Source organism: Delphinapterus leucas, chromosome 10 (assembly GCF_059928025.1).
Source record: "Delphinapterus leucas isolate spDelLeu-1000000601 "Yukka" chromosome 10, BTC_Dleu_Yukka2, whole genome shotgun sequence".
NCBI lineage: Eukaryota > Metazoa > Chordata > Mammalia > Artiodactyla > Monodontidae > Delphinapterus > Delphinapterus leucas.
The window spans coordinates 67217891-67236274 of NC_143138.1; the positions used below are offsets into that span (position 1 = coordinate 67217891).

The following is an 18384-nucleotide window of genomic DNA, read 5'->3' on the forward strand; positions in this document are numbered from 1 at the left end:
GATCTTCCCGGACCGGGGCACGAACCCGTGTCCCCTGCATCGGCAGGCGGACTCTCAACCACTGCGCCACCAGGGAAGCCCGACCCCCATTTTATAGATAAGGAAATTGAGGCTCAGAGAAGGGGAATCACCAGCAAAGGCTGTGCAGCTGATGCATCAGTGCTGCAGCTGAGACCTCACTCCGCTCTTCTGCCTCTTGATCCAGCTGCATGGTTCATGCCTCAGAGACCTCTTGTCTCCTGGGTGAGTCACCCTCAAAGGCTCATTTCTGGAAAACCTACTGATGAAGTGGGTGGGGGTCTCATTCAGAAGTAAGGTTTAAAGGTTCAGCTCTGCCATGTGGCCAACTGACCAGGCCCCCAGGTGGTGGGACAGCCTTGGTTGAAGGGTGGGAACCCGAGTTCTCCCCAGGCTCAGGGCAAGTCGCTCCCCCTCTCTGACCTCTGCTCCCCTGTCTGTCTGACAGGCACCCCTCAGTACCAGCCACCAGCTAAAGGCTGCTCATCTCTGCCCTCCCCAGAACTGTGGCTCCCCCACCTTCCCACGCCTGCACAGTTCACACATGGATGTCAGCTTGCCTGGCTCAGGCCCCTGAGTCCTCTCCTGGAGTTCTGATCCCCTGCCTGGACCCTGTCTCACTGCCTGTCCATCCATCTGTCCATCTGCCAGACTGTTCAGGCCTCCTCTCCTCTGACACGTCTGGATCTGATAACTGAGAACCCAGGGAGGAGAGGGCTGGTGCTGGGACCGGGGAGGTCAAAGGGATTCTCCATAGGGGGTGGAGAAGCCCCAAACTTAGCCTTCAATGGCTTGAAGGCTGACTCTGCCAGGAAGTCCTCCTGAGCCGTGCCAAGGGGAGACTGTGCTGGCCCATCCTAAGTCCCGTTCCCTGCCTGGGGCTGCCTTTGCTGCTTCCAAACACCTGCCCAGCCCAGGCCTGGCAGTCCTGGGGGTGAATGGGAGCTGCCCACTCACCCACCCACCCCAACCGGCCAGGAAGGGGCTGGAGCCTAGGCACCCGGGCAGCTGGTGGATGGGGCCTCGTAACCTCGGCTCTCTTGATAACTAGGCTCCAGCTGGTGTTGACACAGCAAACATGCTGCAACTCCCATTCGCCGAGGCATAGAGTGGGCAAACACAGGACGGCTGGAACAAAGGGCCTGGCAACCGTGACCAGCCTCTCAAACAAGGGCCCCAAGGCCTGTGCCAGGAGGCAGGAAGCATCGAGCAGCCTGGACCTTGTGGCCCACAGAGGTAGGAGCTGGGGACGGGCCCTTGATGAGGCGATCAGAGAGGGGAGGATTGGCACGAGGTCCTACAGTCGAGGCTTGGCCCACATGTGGGGCGGAGCTGAAGGAGCACAGGTCAGTCTTGTCCGTTGGGGCCTAACCCACATCATACCCCCATGAGCGTCCCTGGCTCAGTTGGTGTCACCAAGGCCTGGGCATAAACTCTGATGACAGATCTGTGAGGCTATGTTTGTTCTACTGTACAGGCAGGAAAACCGAGGCTCAGAGAATGTGAGTTGCCAAGGGCTCGGTGCCACTCAAGTGTAGCGTGGAGGCCACAGCACCGCAGAGGGTGAGGCCCCTAATTCTTGGCCACCTCTTGGTCACATGTATTATGTGCCATGTTGCACCTTTCTGAGGGGGACTCTTGGCCAGAGGTCCTTTTGGGGGTGGTGTAAGGTCAGGACTGTGCAGGTTGTGGTCACTAGGTGAGGTCTCAGCTAGACTCCAAGGAACGACACCTGCGCTGGGCACAGCCCATTCCCACCTCTGCCTCAAGGCCCACCTCACGGTGCATCTGTGCACACGCTCTGCAGAGCCGGGCCAGCAGCGAGGCCCTCTGCCAGCACATGCATGCAGGCGCCCGAACATGCCAACACGCACACACTCTCTCTACCTCTGGCCTTTGTGCTTTGTTGTGCTTTCTGCCTTGGACCCTCTTCCTTACTCTCCTCTGCCTGGCTGTGTCTCCAGTAACCCTCCCCTTCCCCCAAAGTCCCCTAGGCCTGGTCAATATCCACGGGCTCACCACCCCGGCTCCATATATTGTGGCATGGGTCACATCACTGTCACCTTGAGCAAACTGTATTCCTCAAGAGAGGCGCCCTGCAGGTACACTGTCCTTGTACCTAGTAACCTAGGATGGCACTTGTACACAGCAGGTGCTCGGCACTCAGTAAACAGAGGCTGAAGGAAGCAAAGGACACCTGAGGCACTGGTATCCCGTGACATGATGAACCAAGGTCGACCTTGGGGGCCCCTGCCCAGGGTCACCATGGTACTGGGGGCTGGTCCAGCCTTCAGGTGTGGGCTTAGAGAAGAGAGCTGAGGGATCCATGAGGGGCTTGAGGGCCTTCTCAGCACCCCAGAGCCCCCCACCCTGGGGCTAGGTCCAAGGCACTGTGCTCTCCCCACCAGCACCCCCATGACTCACTTCTTCTGCCACAGCAGAGGCACTGCTCACTGTGTATTTTAAGCCACAGAAAATGGGCTGAGAGAGGTGACTGGCTGCTCCCAGGACTGCCTGTATAGCGAAGGGGCCAGGCTTGCAGATACAGCGACCACCTCAGAACTCAGGCCATGAGCCCTGCCCCCTGCCTTTGTCACCTTCCCATCCTCTCTCCCCACCAGTGGAAACAGTTATGCACAGGCTGCACCTTCCTGGCTCCCTTCGCAGCCCACAACCCGTATCTCAGCAGATTCAGCCTGAGTCACTTCTGCTCCCTCTCACTGTCAGGCCAGGGCTTAGTGCCTTCCTTCTTCCCTTTCTCCAGCTTTGGAAATCCCGGGCATCCCCCACCCCAACCTTCCAAGGCTCAGCTCAAACGCCACCTCCTCCAGGCTGTCTTCTTAGACTTGCCCCTCCCATGTCAGCTGTTCTGCACACTGACCTCGTAGCTTGTTGTCTGTCTCCTCGAAGTCTAAGATCCTGGAGGGCCACTGGCTTACCCTGCCTTAGATGCACACTACCTCCCCCAGTCCTTGTACACAAGGATTTCAGAACAAAGGGCCAGACGCTATTAAAACTCAATTAAATTTCTCACTTCTCTGATCCTGAATTAGACTGGCTTGTCCCTGTGGCACCTGCAGGCCCTTTACTCTGCTTCCTAGCATCTGCCCCCCATTGCCAGCTAGGACTCCCAGGGAGGTGGACAGAAGCAGGAGAGGATCCTCCCTCAGTGCAGGCCTCTGGGGAGTGGAGTCCAGTGAATCACCCTTGGTCCCAGGGTTCATTTTCTCCATTTGGCCAAACCCACCCCCCACGCCCTAGATTCCCCCTCCTGTGGTGGGCAGGGTATAGGGGTATGAAAAAGGGAACTCACGGCAGTGATTCCCAGCCTGCATTTGTAGCCCTCTCCATCCCAGCCACCCTCACCAGCTGTTCCCCAGGGTCCTCCAGTCGAGGTCCTGCCCTTAGGCCCTTGCTAGTGCTCTGCCCTCTGCCTGGCAGACCCCCACCTTTTCCCTTCCCAACCCTGGGCTTCTTCCTCTTTGCCCCAGCCAGCATGGTTCTGCTTTCTCCCAATCCCTGGGAGCTCTGGGAAGGGTGGGCACACAGGCTCAGGAGCCAGGGGAGCAGGGGGAATCGTGACCTTGTCTCGGCCAGGCAGTGGCTGGGCTGGCATTGTCTCTGAGCCTCTGTTTCCTCATCTGTAAAACAGGAATTCTGCCCTACAGTGAGTGGAGAAAGGCACCACGCCTAGGGTCAGGCTGGGAGCAGAGAAGGTTTGCTTAACGACTGAGTGAGCAAGTGAATGACAGGGAGACTAACTGCTGCTCCCAGGGGATGCACATGGCATCATGAGCGGGGCCATCGGGCAGGAGAGGCTCAGACACCCCCCCTTGGGGTGAGACTTGGGCCTGGGGTGCCTCAGCCACGCATCCCACAGGTGGTGGGCGCTGTCGGTCAGGGTAAGCAAGATGCCTGATGTGGCTGCAGTCAGCCTTTCCCCCTGACCTTCAGTCATGGGGGAGAACTGAGCAGCAGGGTGGGTGGGTGCGTGTAAGGCTGATCCACCAGGCTCTGTGGGCCTCAGGGACATCACACTCCAGGCCCCTAGACCCTTCATTCGGCTATAGTGGATGTGAGGAATGACCACAGCTCTTCTGACCCCTCCTGAGGCCCCTGCACCTTGGAGGAGGAGCCAGGAGAGGGGCCTGCTCCACAGGGGCAATCCCGGGACCAGGGAAGTCCAGCCCCAAACCCACAGCTCAGCCCTTCCTGACGCCCACTAGCTCGGGCAGGTGGGCAAAGAGGAGGGAATGACATATCTTCCCTGAGGATCCTCGGCCACTCCCTAGCCGCACTCCTCCTGCATTGTCTTCCTCGTTGTTCCAGGGAGGCCAGCTCCCTGTCCTGCCAGCTCAGCCGGGGGGATTTCGAGGGGTCTCTGGGTTCTCAGCCACCTGGCAGGGATGCAGGAAGGGGAGGCCGTCCCACATGCACGTCCACCAGCTGCTGGGAGTAGCATCTTTACTCAAAGCTCATGATGAGCCCCAGGACCCTGGGGTGTATGGCGAGTGGACCCAGGCAGGCAGGCTCCTCCAAGGGGCTCCCTCTGACCCCGATTCCTGAGTGGTCGCTCTCAGGCAGGGGTGCCCAAGGGCTCCCACACAATCAGCACTCAGTGGATGCCCATTCACTAATTCAACACTCCCCCATCCCTGGGGGCCCCAGCTGGCTCCTCTGGGTGGCAGTGGCACCTTGCCAGGATGCGGAGACGCTGTTTGGGTGAGGGGAGAATAATCAGCCGTAAACGCTGCAATCAGGGAGAAAAGGCTGCTCAGGCCCTCAGCGCCCACGCGCACGCCTAATTGGCTCCACGTGTCTGCAGCTCCTTTCAAGAGCAGGAAAGTGGAAGGGTCAAGATCTCTTAATGTTCGTAATGGAGAGGGGGCAGAAGCCACCGCCAGCCCCACATAAACACCTTTTAATTGCCCAGAGAAGGGTGGGTGGAGGCAGCCAATGCTAGAGAATTCCCTGCCTGTCTGTCCACCATTAGTGTGCCGTTTAGAGCTTCCCTGGTCTGGAGTCAGACCCCAGAGGCTGACCTCCAGCCAGAGCCTGGAGCCACAGCCCTGGCATCTGTTCTACAAATGTTCATGAGGCTCCTACTCTGGGCCAGGCCTTGGCAGCAGGTGATACCCCTGGCCATGTCTTCCCAGGGCCGATCTACTTGTCCAACCCCCATCAACGAATGCATCTGTGGACTCAGCTTTGAACTTGCCTCCAGCTGCCCCCAATGCTGAACTTTTCCCCCAAATCCTTGATGCCTCCTCCAGGCAGCCCCAAGCTTGCTATTACCCCCTTGAACTGAAGGGATCTTCCTCCTGCTAAGCCTGCTCTATTCTGTCTGTACCTCTCTGAGGTCCCCAATGTCCCCCTGCTTATGGGGCTTCTATTTAATATGGCTGCATCTCTCTGTCCCATTAGACCTGTGGTTCTCAACCAAAGGTCACTGTGCCCCCAGGGGACATCTGGCAACATTTGGAGACATTTTTGGTTCTTATGACTGAGGGAGTGGTGTACTACTGGTATCTAGCAGGTAGAGGGCAAGGATGCTGCTTAACATCCTACAATGCATAGGGCAGCCCCCCACAACAAAGAATTATCCTGCTTAAAATGTCAATAGTTCCAACACCGAGAAATACTGCATTAGGCGAAGCCTGAGAAAGGAAGCAGCGAGTAAGTGGGAGCTAGGCAGAACGTTCTCCCTCCTGACTGGGGTGGGGTGGGGTGGGGGGCTCTGTCCCACAGCCCTGGCCCCTTGGCTCTCTCCCTCGCTCATTCCTCCTGCTCCTCTAACACCCAGCCCAGAGCCCAGTTCCTGAACGGACCCAGCCACTGCCAACAATGCATCAGTTTAATTGGGTTAAGTGGCCATTAGCGGCAAAAGCAGGGTGGCTGTGTGCAGAAGGGTTTTTAATTTTACTCTTTAAATGATGCTTGCTCCCCAGAGAGGCCACTGATGGTGGGAATGCTGCCCACTGGAGCCCCCAGAACCAGAGCCACAGACGTACTTCCCCCTGTCCCATCCATTTGGGCAACATGGGCGTGGGCTGAGAGGGCTGCTCAGTGTCTTGTCTCCACTGCCCAAGGAAGATGCTGCAGGGGTAAAAGGACTTGCCCAAGGTCACTAGGTCATCCCAGAGCAAGCCCCTGCCAGAGGGGACCCATCTTCTCTTCCTTTGGCCCTGTCCCCCTGTGGATAGCAAGTGCCATGTGGCCACTAGCGGTAGCACGGAGGAGGGCAGTGTCGAGGGGCAGTATCTGGGGTTTGGAGCCCAAGTGCCTGGATCTGTAGTCTGGTTTTGCTGTGAGACCTGGGGCCAGTGGTGTAACCTTGCTGGGGCTGTTTCCTCAAATATAAAATGGGGATGAGAGTTGTGTTGTAGGGAGGATTTGCAGAGTTCTGAAGTGTTCTGGCTCATCTTAGGCTGTATACTTGGTAGGCACTCAGAAAGAGGCCAGTAATCGTGGGAAGGAATTATTTCTGCCATTTTAGGGGAAATGTCCTGAGCTCTGAATCTACACTGAATCATCTGCGGAGCACTGAAAAATATTGAAGCCCAGCCCCACCCCTACAGGATCTGCTATACTTGGTCTGGGGTGGGGCCTGGGCATCACGATTTAAAAGCCCTGCAGGCGACTCCAATGTGCCAACAGGGTTAAAAACACTGCATGGACATAGAGAACAGACTTGAGGACACAGTGGGGGAAAGGGGAAGCTGGGACGAAGTGAGAGAGTAGCATTGACATATATACACTACCAGATGTAAAGTGGATGGCTAGTGGGAAGCTGCTGCATAGCACAGGGAGATGAGCTCGGTGCTTTGCGACAACCTAGAGGGGTGAGGCTCAAGAGGGAGGGGATATGGGGATATATGTATACATATAGCTGATTCACAACACTGTAAAGCAATTATACTCCAATAAAGATATATAAAAAACAAAACAAAAACACTGCATGAAGGCAAAGGTGCAAAGGCATGGCATCTGGAAGGGTCTTGGCCCCTGGGACAGTGAGAAGTAGCTGAGGTGGAGCATGAGAAACATGGGCATGGTGGGGAGGGCAGAGCTCAGGGGCCAAGGTCTCTGGGTCCTGGATCTCAGCCAGGACTCTTCACTGCCTCTGGCTTATTTGAGGTTGGAGATGAAAGGGTGTCCCTGAGTTCAGGCTTCTAGCTGCCACACTGATGTCCCTTAAGAACCTGCTCTGGCCTGGCTGCTCTGGCCCTGGGCTTCCCATTCTCCAGGAACCAAGCCCACTGAGCCACACTGCCCTTGGCCTTGTCCCCTGAGAGCAGGCTGGAATGCCCCACACTGGGGTCACTCCTCACCTCCTCCTATGGCCTCTCCCCTGAGCCACACAGCAGGGGTGCCAGGAATGGTGCTGAAGGTGGCACAACCTTCAGAGACACTGTTTTCACTGTGGCCTTTATAAATGATGACTCCTGGAGCTGTGAAACCAGAAGTACTGGGCAGGGACAGTCTCCTGTCCCCATTTTACAGAGGGAGAAACTAAGGCCTGGGATGGGATGCGACTGGGAGCTCCATGAAGATAGGAACGAGGCCTGTCCTTTCCCACTGCATCCCCAGCACCAGCCTGGCACACAGTAGGCCTTTAGTGAATGTTGAAGAATGGATGGAGGAAGGAATACAACCAAGAGATGACTTTTCTGAGAAAGGGGCTCTGAGAGAGGCCCCAGCTAGGAGGACAGGAGAGTCCTGATTTGGGCCCAGCTCTGCCTCCAATGTGCTATAAGAACTTAGGCACCTCCTGGGACGTCCCTGGTGGCACAGTGGTTAAGAATCCGCCTGCCTATGCAGGGGACATGGGTTCGAGCCCTGGTCCGGGAAGATCCCACGTGCCGCGGAGCAACTAAGCCCGTGAGCCACAACTACTGAGCCTGAGCTCTAGAGCCTGTGAGCCACAACTACTGAACCTGCGTGCCACAACTACTGAAGCCCACGTGCCTAGAGCCCATGCTCCGCAACAAGAGAAGCCACTGCAATGAGAAGCCCGCGCACCACAAACAAGAGTAGCTCCCTCTCGCTGCAACTAGAGAAAGCCCGCGCGCAGCAACAAACACCCAATGCAGCCAAAAATAAATAAATAATTAATTAATTTTAAAAAAAGAACTTAGGCACCTCCCTAGCCCTCCTGGGACTCAAGACCCTAACAGAGCAGGCCTGGCTCAGAGGACCCATCTGCCTGGATAGCAGAAGTTCCTAGCAGCTTCCCTCCATATCTCCTAAGCTGAGACCCCAGCAGGTTTCCTGGACTTGGGGCTGATGGTTGCCTGTGTTGCAAAGTCCCTGACCTGGCCTGCTCTGCCTGATTCTTGGCCTGGAAAAACACTCTGTGTAGCTTGGAGAAACTTGTTACAAACATCTGATTATCCCTGATAAGATGAGACAATGAACTTCCGTCCTGCGCTGCTCAGTTTCCTCCTTGCAAGCCCCACATTAAAATTCCAGACCAGAGCAAGGGGATTTAAGTTGGATTACTGGATGGGGTCTAGGGAGAGAGGGACACTGGAGTGTGGAGGGGTCCAGACCCCCAACATTCTTCCCTCCATATGTACTCAGGCTGCAAACAAATATGGGAAAGGAGAAAAGAGCCAGAACTTGATTAAAAGCAAATTTAAAACATAATTAAGACCAAAGCTCATCTTGAACAATTAGGACCAAGGCAGGAAAAGGACAGTCCTCTCCTTCGCCTAGGGATATGGACAGGAGCATCTTTTGGGCCCGGAGCTGGGGGCACTGCAGTAGGGAAAGTTCACTGGCCAGGAGAGTGCTGGGCTCCATGCACACCTCCGGACTAATGTGGGCAGTCAAGGGCCTGGCTCAGGGTCAGAGTGACCTGGGTTAAAATCCTGGCTCTGCCATATCTTGGCCTAATGCATGGCATGTCCGAGTCTCAGTGTCTCTCTCAGGGGGCTGCTGTGAGAATGACGTGTGACAGACTCAGCACACGCTGAGTACCTAATCAGTGAGTGCCTTTTCCTATCATTCCTCCCTTGAGAACCAACTGTGTACCAGGCCACGGGTGCCTGGGCTGTAGACTCAGTGGGAAGGAGGCAGACATCTGCACTGCCTCACCGGGCAGAGTCTGCCATGTGGGGTATAGGGAGAGAGTTCAGGTCGGGACCCCGGGCTTTGGGTTCTCCCACCCTCAAGCTGTCAGGGTTGCCTGTTCCTCGAGGAGTGGGGAAAGAAGGTTGGGGAACGACTCCAGCCCTGTGATGCTCAGAGGGGATGGGCAGGGGCTGGGCCCTGGGCTCCATATGGAGCGGGCAGGTCGGGCATCTGTCATTGCCACCACTCAGCACCCCCTGGCAAGGCAACTCGTCCTGAAGCTGGGGTGGGAGGCAGGCCTAAAGGCGTGAAGGGTGCCCCTTCCCAAATCTATCAGATGGTTTCGACACAAGTTCAGGGCTGGTGGCCTGTACTTTGTGCCCTGGGCTGGGGAGCGCAGCAAAGCAAGGAAGTAGTGGGCAAATAGGGGGTCTGGAATGAAGCAGGGAGAGAGAGACTAAGAGACAGAGAACAAGAGAAATGAGGGGAGAGTGTCCAGGTGGTGCCCAGTTCTAGGAAAGGCAAGAAGGTGGGACATGGCGTGCTGGCTACGTGAGGCAAGCAGATGGTTCCTACAACCAGGGGGACACTGTTGGACCCCCACAGGGACGGCCGGCCCAGCTGAAGGCTTGGCTTTGCCTCCTCCCCATGACAGTTCACTCCCCCAACTGTCCCCACCTGTGACTAGGAGATCCCCAAGGTCAGGCTGGGCCCAGCTCTGGGTCCTCCGGCTCCACACTGGGTGGGAGGCCTTCAGGGCCCACCTCCTCTGGTCCCAGGAGGCCAGCCTTTCCCTAGTCCATGATCCCAGGTCACACAGGGGCAGGCAGGGGATCTCAGGGGGACAGTAGGGCCCAGTTCCTGGAGAAGGGGGTCACAGTTCCCTCCCTGGGCCTGGATGTGGTGGGGGTTTGGTTGCTCTGACTTGACCCTGCCAGGCCTCTGGCCCAAGCCTGGGCATGGCATGTGAGGCCCTGCTCATTTAAAAAAAAAAAATAGCTTTACTGAGATACCGTAATATTCACCCACATAAAGTATACAATTCAGTGTTTTTTTTTAGTGTATTCAGAGTTGTGCAACCATCACCACAATCTAATTTTAGAATATCTTCATCACCCCCAAAAGAAATCCTGTACCCGTTAGCAGACACTCCCTATCCCCTCCCTTCCAGCCCTAGGCAGCTACTAATGTACTTTCCATTTCTATGGATTTGCCTATTGTGGACATTTCACAGAAATGGGATCACACAATAGGTGGTCTTTTGTGATGAGCTTCTTTCCCTTAGTGTAATGTTTTCACGTTCATCCATGTTGTCATGTGTATCAGTACTTCATTCCTTTTAAATGGACTCATCTCTCTGACACAGGCTTGGGCAACAGCAGTTATGCCTCTGATCTGAGGGAAGCTTGAACCCCCCTCCTTTCCTTACTGCACAACTTGCCCAGGGCACCTTACATCTCCAGAAGCCCTTTCCCACCTGCTCTCCCTGGGGTGGGTTGAGTACTGGGGTCTGTGGGCTTCAGAGACCTGGTCAGGGTGGACCAGCAGGTCCTGTAATCTCACAGGACCATGGTGCCTTGGAGCTCACAGGCACACTCAGTATAGATGGGCAGACTAAGGCCCAGAGGGAGGTGGAGAAATCGTGGGCAGAATTGGAGCTCCAGCTCCCAGCATCATGTGGCCTTAGCCTTCTCTGCAAGGCATTCAGGGCCCTCCACACTCCGTCCACCTCAGCCTGCAGCCCACCTTCCCGACAGAAGGGAGAGGTGGGGCCTGCCATCATACCCACACAGGACCCCCGAGGCCCCAGGTCACCACTCACGCAGCCTACTCCAGATGAAACTATCCTGCTCCTGCCGCAGCTGCCCACAGTCCACGTGGCACATTCTGCCAGTGATGGCCCAGCCTGAATTCAGAGGGCCAGGAGGGCTGTGTGTTCATGGTGGGTGGGGACATTGCCCTCACAGTGCAGGTCACTCTGCCTGGTCTTCTCTCAACCTAAACAACCGCACCTACCTTCAGGGCCTGCACCTTCCTGTCCAGCAGGCTCTCAATGTCCCCCGCCACCTTCTCCACCAACTTCTGAGGCTCATTCTCCTGCACCTCAAACAGATTCCTGTTGTCTTTGTAGATCTGGAAAGAAGCAGAAGCCTGGGGTGAGGCCAGGGTGGTCCCACATTCCCATGTCATGGTGCCCGTATACCCTCTCTGCATAGCTCACCACAGAAAGTCCTCACCGCCACCTCAACCCTGGCTTTGGCCACTGAGAGAGAACAGGGAGGTCTGGGGTTAGGCCCAGTGCTCAGATAGACTTGGAAGAAGCGCAAGGCCATGAGCTCCACAACTTGCACTGGTTGTGTGTGTTTGGTGGGACAAGGTTGTCGCCACCTTCTCTCGGACTCAGGGTTCCTCCTCCAGGGGCCATAAGCAGCACCTCCCTGACCAGTTCAGGGTGGCTAAGAGCAGCAGAGTGGGGAGGGTGGGCTGGATGGGAGGCAGGGTGTCCGGAGGAGATGGAGCCAACAGACACACATTGTATACCACATACCAACAAGAAGATGCTCTCACACCCACGTGTGTACATAAACCCACACGCTCACACATGCATCACACACACAGCCACCTCTCCACACAGGCTCAGGAATCCATGCCCCCTTTCGCTGGTGATACCTCAGGGCATTTTGCGGAAACTACTGCAGGAGCTCTGGGTGCCCCTAGGGGCTCCTCTGTCATTCTGGGCACAGAATATGGGGGCAGGGACCAGGGGGGAAGAGGCATATGGGGGGAATGAACCCGCCCCCTCCTTCTTCCTTGGGGGGGCGGTGGGGTCAGCCTGTGCACACATGCACTTGGGGGTGTAAATCTGACAGTCTGCATCTGCATGTGTGAATGTGTGTGTTATGGCTCAACGCACATCCATCTGTGTGCACGAGCCTGAGTATTGGGGTGGGTGGGGTTAGGGCCACTAGATAAAGACTGGGGGCTGTATGGGAATTGTAGAAGCAGGTTTCTGTGGGCGTCTTTGTTCATGGCTGGGGTCTTGGGTGTGCGCACGTGCATGTGTGTGTGCATATGTGTGTGTATGCATTGCACACCCCTGCATGTGCCTCTGAGCCTGAATGAGTCCATGTGTCCATCCAGGTTACCCCAGGAAGTCTGTGCTGCAAGCTGGCTCCTTCACCAGAGGTCACAGGCTGGTCACCACAACTGAGCTGCTGCCACCAGACTTTGCCATCAGGCTGTGCAGAAGTGGAGGGATGTGCAGAGACACAAAAAGGAGGTGACGAGGAGGAGATGAGGTGGGAGAGGCCGCTGATGAGAGACAGACAGGCTGGGGAGATAAGGTCGGTAGAGTGACAGCCAGATGAGGGGAGATAAAGGCCTCTGGCATCTGACAGAGGGAGGAGGTGGGGGACCAGGTGCCTCCAGAGCCCTTGCTCTGCTGCCCACCCAGCACCTGGCAGTGCAAGGGTTAAAGCACCGCTCAAAGCTGGCTCAGGCAATCTCCTCCTCCCACCGCCCCTCATCCCTCCGGCATCTCTTTTCTTTTTGTCCTTCTCTTGGAACAAAATAATTTGTGGTGAAGTCGCTCCTTCCCACAGAGAAGCAGCGATTACAGGGCGAGTCGCAGGCCTGGCTAAACGGCCAGGGAGGATGGAGGCCCCAAGTGGGCACCAGGCCAGGCTGTTCCCTGGGCCCCCCAGGGCCTGCCTCAGGACAGAGGCCCCCGGATGGAAGACAGCGATGGAGGCTGAGGCCAAGGAGGGGTCAGACCCTGCGGATCACTGAGAAATGCAGGGAGCCTGGTGCCTGGTGCCCACAGTTGGGGAATCCGAGGTTCAGAAATAGGAGAGGACAGGTCAAGGCCACACGACTGTGAGTGGAAAAACCAGTCACCCATCCTCCCTGACACCTTCTTCCCAGGTTTCAAGACATTAAGAATACACCCTTTCCCAATCTTGGACCATTGCCCCTGGATGTGTCGAGGCCTCGTCTCAGCCACATCGGCTGAAACCTCGGCTGAGCACACCGCGGCCCACTGGCGTCAGCAGGGGGCGCAGCCACCTGGCTTCTCAGGGCAGGGGATAAAGTTTCCATAACTGACTCCCCTGTCAAGGTCATTCCCAGGTGCCCCAATCAGGGCTGTCCATAGTGGCGGCAGCCCCAGTATTGGAAGCTGGACCATGCAGCCTCCTGACAACTCTCCTTAGGGAACCTGGGGGTCCCTCCCCTTTGGGTCCAGGATGCCCGTCGCAACCTGGCATGGTGAGTGAACCAGGGCTCAGGGGCTGCAGAGGGAGTGGGTTTCCAGGTGGCAGGGTCACACCCGAGGACCCTGACAGTTGATGCAAGGGCTTGGAAGCAGGGACCCTGCTAAGAAATACCCCATCTCTGAACTTCAGTGTCCGATCTATTAAATGAGGGAATGGCAGTCCTCCCCTCACAGGCGGACCAAGGACCAAAAGATTCACGCCACGAGGAGCCTATACTATTGTCACTACTGCTATTGTTTAGGATCACCAGAATTCTGCAGAAGGAATCACAGTCCCCTCCCTGCCTCCACTCTCTCCTGGCTAGATCTGCACACTTAGGATCCAAAGTCATCGGCTCCCATTCCTGGGCAGGCAGCCTTGGTCTCCCTGGGTCTGTCTCCCTCCAGCCCTACCCAGGGCCTCCTTGGACAGCACCCCCTCCATCAGCTAACCTGTCTTTGTCCCCAGCACCTTGGCCTCGGCCCTGGTGGTGATAACAGGGGAGCCTAGACACAGGGACACCATGGATAGTGTACAGCCATGGCCAGCTCCCTTCCATCTCTCCCCAGGCACCAGGCCTGTGTGCAGTGGACCCTCAGCCAATGCATATGCCCAATTCCATGTTCAGGAGCAGAGCTCTGGAGCCAGTGTGACCTAGGTCTGACTCCACCACTTTTGCCTGCAGGTGTGCTGTCCCTTGGAGCCTGGGGCTGCATCTGCCATGCTTTCTTCCTGGGTCTACCCAATGACCCACCATGACATCCTTCTGCTGGGCCCTGGTGCCAGCATTCGAGGCCTCTCCAGCTCACTGACCTGGCACTTGCATGCAGGCCTCTGGGTCCCTAGCCCATGCTGATTCCCACTGCTGCACCTTTGCTTACGCTGTGCCTACTTCCCCTCCACCTTTCCCCGCTTATCTAAATCCTCCCTAGAGTGAGGGTAGGGAAATGGGCTAGAAGAAGCTTCTGGTGAGATGAGGGCAGAATTCCAGAACTGCAGAGGCTGGTTGAGCTACTAGCCAAGCCTGTCCCCCAATCCCAAATGAGCCCTTGAGATGCAACAGCCCTCGATCCTTCCATGCCAGGTGCCTCACCCCTCTCAACATTCCCCCTGACCTGCTCCAGTTGTCCCTGTCCCCTGGGGTGGGGCCCTGAGCTGAACCCTGTGTCCCAGAGATCCAAATGACACAGCCCAGCAGATGGTCCCACCCTGAGGGATAGGTCATCTCTCCACTGATGTGGTCCGGGGAGGTGCTTTCCACCTGCAGGTCCAGGAAGAAGCCCAGGAGAGCCCAGGGCAGCTCCAGGGCATAGCCAGGGCTGGTTCCCCTCAACCCCAGCCTCTAGCCTTGGTCCCTGGGGTCAGCTCAGAAGCAACAGGAAGGCCAGGGTGCACCGGGGGCAGGACCTCAACAACCACAGCAGGACTGCATGCCCGCCGGTGTCCTCGGCCCAGAGAGGCAATTGGAAAAACCCAATGGCCCCCACAGCAGCGCAGCCTGCGTGGCCCCTGGCTCTGCACAGGCAGCCGGACCAAGGAGAGAAACGGGGGCCCGCAGGTCTACAGGTTGTGACAGCTCCATGGCAGCCATGAGAGAGGAGATGGGGAATGGTAGTGGCACAGGGTAGCAGACTAGGGGACAGGCTGGCTGGAGCCAGGTGGACACGTGGGGTAGGGCAGGAGACACAGCGACAGAGGGGCTGAGGAACAGGGAGAGCAGCGGCAGCTGAGGCCCCGAGGGATAATTCAGGAGGCCGTTTGCAGCTCCTCGTTCCCAGGAGTTCCTGGCTCCCCCATCCTGTACCGTATACCTATGGCCAGTGCTTGCCCGGGCATCCTCCTCCCCTTGAAGGCACCCCCTACCAGTTATCAAGACCTGTCCTTCCATGTCTCTCATCTCCCCCCCACCCACTTCCCGTAACACCCCCCCACCCCCCCGCCCCCCGGCAGTGTTGGCCCTGATCCCAACCCTCTCTCAGCTCTAGTAATTCTTTTCTTAGGCAGCATGTCTGGCCAACCTGCCTTTTGGCCTCGGAATTTCCAGGGCCTGTGGGGGCCAAGGTCTCGTCAGGGGCCCCGGGCCCTCTGCCTAGCCTCCTGCTTCCAGAGCTGTCCCTACATAAGGGGGAGGTGAGCATGGAGGACACTTGGAGGAACAGTTACCTTGGACAGGAAGCTTGGATGCTTGATGCTTGCAGGGGCAGATGGAGCCAGCCTCATCCTCACAGCTCTAAACAGTTCTGACTGGGAGGGGAATAAGGTCTGAGGCACCTGAACATAGAGACAGCCACCAGAGGAGACAAAAGGCCCCAGAACCAGTGACCTGGACAGGCCCCCATCAGACTGTTGAGGCATTTTGCTAAGTCCCAGAAGGTCAGCAGCAGTGGGTCCTGGACCTAAGCCAGCACCTAACCTGCCCAGGGAGAGGAGGAAGGTGGGAGAAATGGAGACGAAAAGGAGGGCAAGGACAGCAAGGGAGAGGAGGGGGAAGGAGGGAAGAGGGACTGTGGAGGCTGCAGATACAGCCCTGTTTGCCAAGTGATGGCTCTAGCCACCCAAGGGCAGGTGCTTCACAAACTTGACCTCGCTGACGTACAACCCCTGAGGAAGGACCGTTCTGATCACACCCGTTTAGCAGATGGGACACTGAGGGCCAGAGAGGATATGTTACACGGCAGAGCTCAGATAAGAATAGTCTGTCTTATCCAAAGTGTTTGCTTTAGGTCACACTCTGTGCAGTTCTCTTCCCTGCATTTGGCCCCAAACTTGAAGGTGAGGCACAGGGTATCAGCTGGGAATTTGGGGGGCCTGAAAGGGGCCTGGGGGACCCAGAGTGATGCTGAAAGCCTGAGGCCTGTGGAAGGCAGGAGGGCCATTCTGGAGGGGAGGAGGGGGAGGGCCAGCAGAACCAGCCTGATCAACTAACCAACCACCCAACCCTGGGAGTAAAAACAGGCACGCGTGCGAGGCTCCTCTCTGCAGCGAAGGTGAACGGGCCCTAATCTCTGGAAAATTAAATCAGAAAGAAAATGGAATGAGAAAGATTTGATGCAGGCTGGGCCCTGCTGCCACCTGTCTCCTCAAAGGCCCAAGCTCAGCTGGGGGTTCATCTGGGTGCTTCAGCATCCTGCCCCCTTCCCCTGCCCAGGGTGCTGAGCAGGGTACAGGAAGGGTGGGGGGAGCTGAACCCCATGATATGACTTTCCTGGGGGATTTGCTCTTCTCCAGCCCCCTTTAGCCATGTCTCAGTGCCTGGTCCCTGGTACTGAAAGGAGCAGCTGGTAGGAGTTTTAACTGCCCAGCCCTCATGTCAACAGGTCCCTAGAGATGGTGGGCTGGCCTCCCTAGGCCGGCCTGCATGGGCAAGCACTGGAGTGGCCGCAGGATCTGGAGTTGGAGACAAGGGCCAGCTGCTAAAAGGGGTACACTTGTGCCAGGGATCGGGGAGCCTTAAGTGGGAGGATAGGGGGCTCATGGTGGCCCAGAGATCCTGAGCTGGGCCAAGAGGGAGGTGAAGGGATGGAGGGACTGGTAGTGACAAGCTCAGGGACCCCAGTCAGTCAGGGCAATGCTGGCCCCTGCCCTCCCGCCAGGCTGCTGCCCCTGTCTCCTGCCTTCGTGGGGAATATCAAGGGTATTGACATAGCTGCTAATAATCACCCTCGAAGACCATAGGGTGGATGGAGTAGCCTGGTACCTGCAGACCCTCCCACTGAGAGCACTCAGGTCAGATCCAGGACAGGCTGCACATCCTGGATGCTCCCCACACCCAACCAACCTTGAGCCCCACAGCCCAGTTCCTTTGGGGCCGCTCACAGCAGGTGCACGAAAACCCTGACCCCGCTGCTCTAGGGACACACCAGGCCCTGGACTGTGTGTGTGGCAGAAAGTTCCCTGGGGCAGGGGTTGTGGCCCTTCTCTGGCCCACCTGGTGTGGGGCTTACAGTAGGACAAGGGCAAGGGGTCCCCAGAGCCCTCAGAGCACACAGTCGGCACACAGGCAGTGGGCTATGGGCCACTCGGCTGCGTGCTTCATCAGATGCTGACAATCACCAGCTGCCACGTTAGGGTCCCACGTGGCCATGCCACCCTGCCACCATCCTGTGGTGGGTTGGCTCCACAGTTAGCTGTATGTGGTGTCACGTCACGAGCAGGGTTTGTATATTGTGATGCTGGTTGTCACATTATTAATAACTAACCTTCATATTGAATAGGGATTTCCTAGAATGAACACTCTGTTTAGAGAGGGTCACAGATGCCTACCCAGGCCATTACAATGTGGCCCATGATGGGCTGTGACACAGGACACAAAGGCAGTGCTGACCTGGCTTTCAGGAGCAGATAAGGATGTGGCCCTCCTGGGTTGGTGGCCCATAAATGGCCCCATCTCCTCCCCACCCCCACCCCATGTCCTTACATCCCCACTGGGGCACTCATGTTCATGCCACAGGATCTTGTTGGGTCTCTTGAGGCTGGGGAAGCAGAGATGGACCAGACCTTGTCCCTGCCCTCCTGGGACTCACCACCAGAGGGGACAGATGTCTATTTGGACTGCTAATGGCAGAGGGGTGGCGGTGGGGAGAGGTGAGCAGGAGACATGTGGGAGTGAGACTGGCCTGCTTGGGGAGGGCGGGGGCTGGGAGTGTGAAGGAAAAGACTGAGATGGCTTTTCAGGGGAGAGGCCATCTAAGCAGAGTTTGAAAGGCTGGGCAGGAGTTTGCCAGACATGGGGGTGACTGGGGTATAAGGGACTCTAGGCAAGAGTAATGGCAGGTGCCCTTGGGCTGGGGGGAGGGAATGGACTGCTCAGTGGCAGGAGCACAGGGGCTTGTGGGGGGCAGAAGGGAAGCTGGGGGGACAGGTTCTGAAAGGAAGGGAGGTAGATTCCCAGGTGGCTGGGGGTGGAGTGGGGGGTGGTCCTCAGGGACGGAGGGGGTGTAGCCTAGATCACAAGGTGGGAAGGCCCTGGTGGCTCTATGGCCACTTGGCCCCTAAGAGGAAGCTGCTAGGAGTTTTCACCAGCAGATTCCCTTTGAAA

General features: G+C 57.1%; 1 protein-coding gene across 1 annotated transcript in view; it reads right to left on the reverse strand.

Moving 5' to 3' along the window:
* The window catches only part of CACNA2D2 (calcium voltage-gated channel auxiliary subunit alpha2delta 2), a 136322-nt gene that overhangs the window by 56955 nt on the left and 60983 nt on the right, over positions 1-18384 (reverse strand). Inside the window, exon 7 of the mRNA XM_089919880.1 lies at positions 11110-11226. Within this exon, the coding sequence (XP_089776006.1) occupies positions 11110-11226 (117 nt within the window). The remainder of the gene's footprint in view (positions 1-11109; positions 11227-18384) is intronic.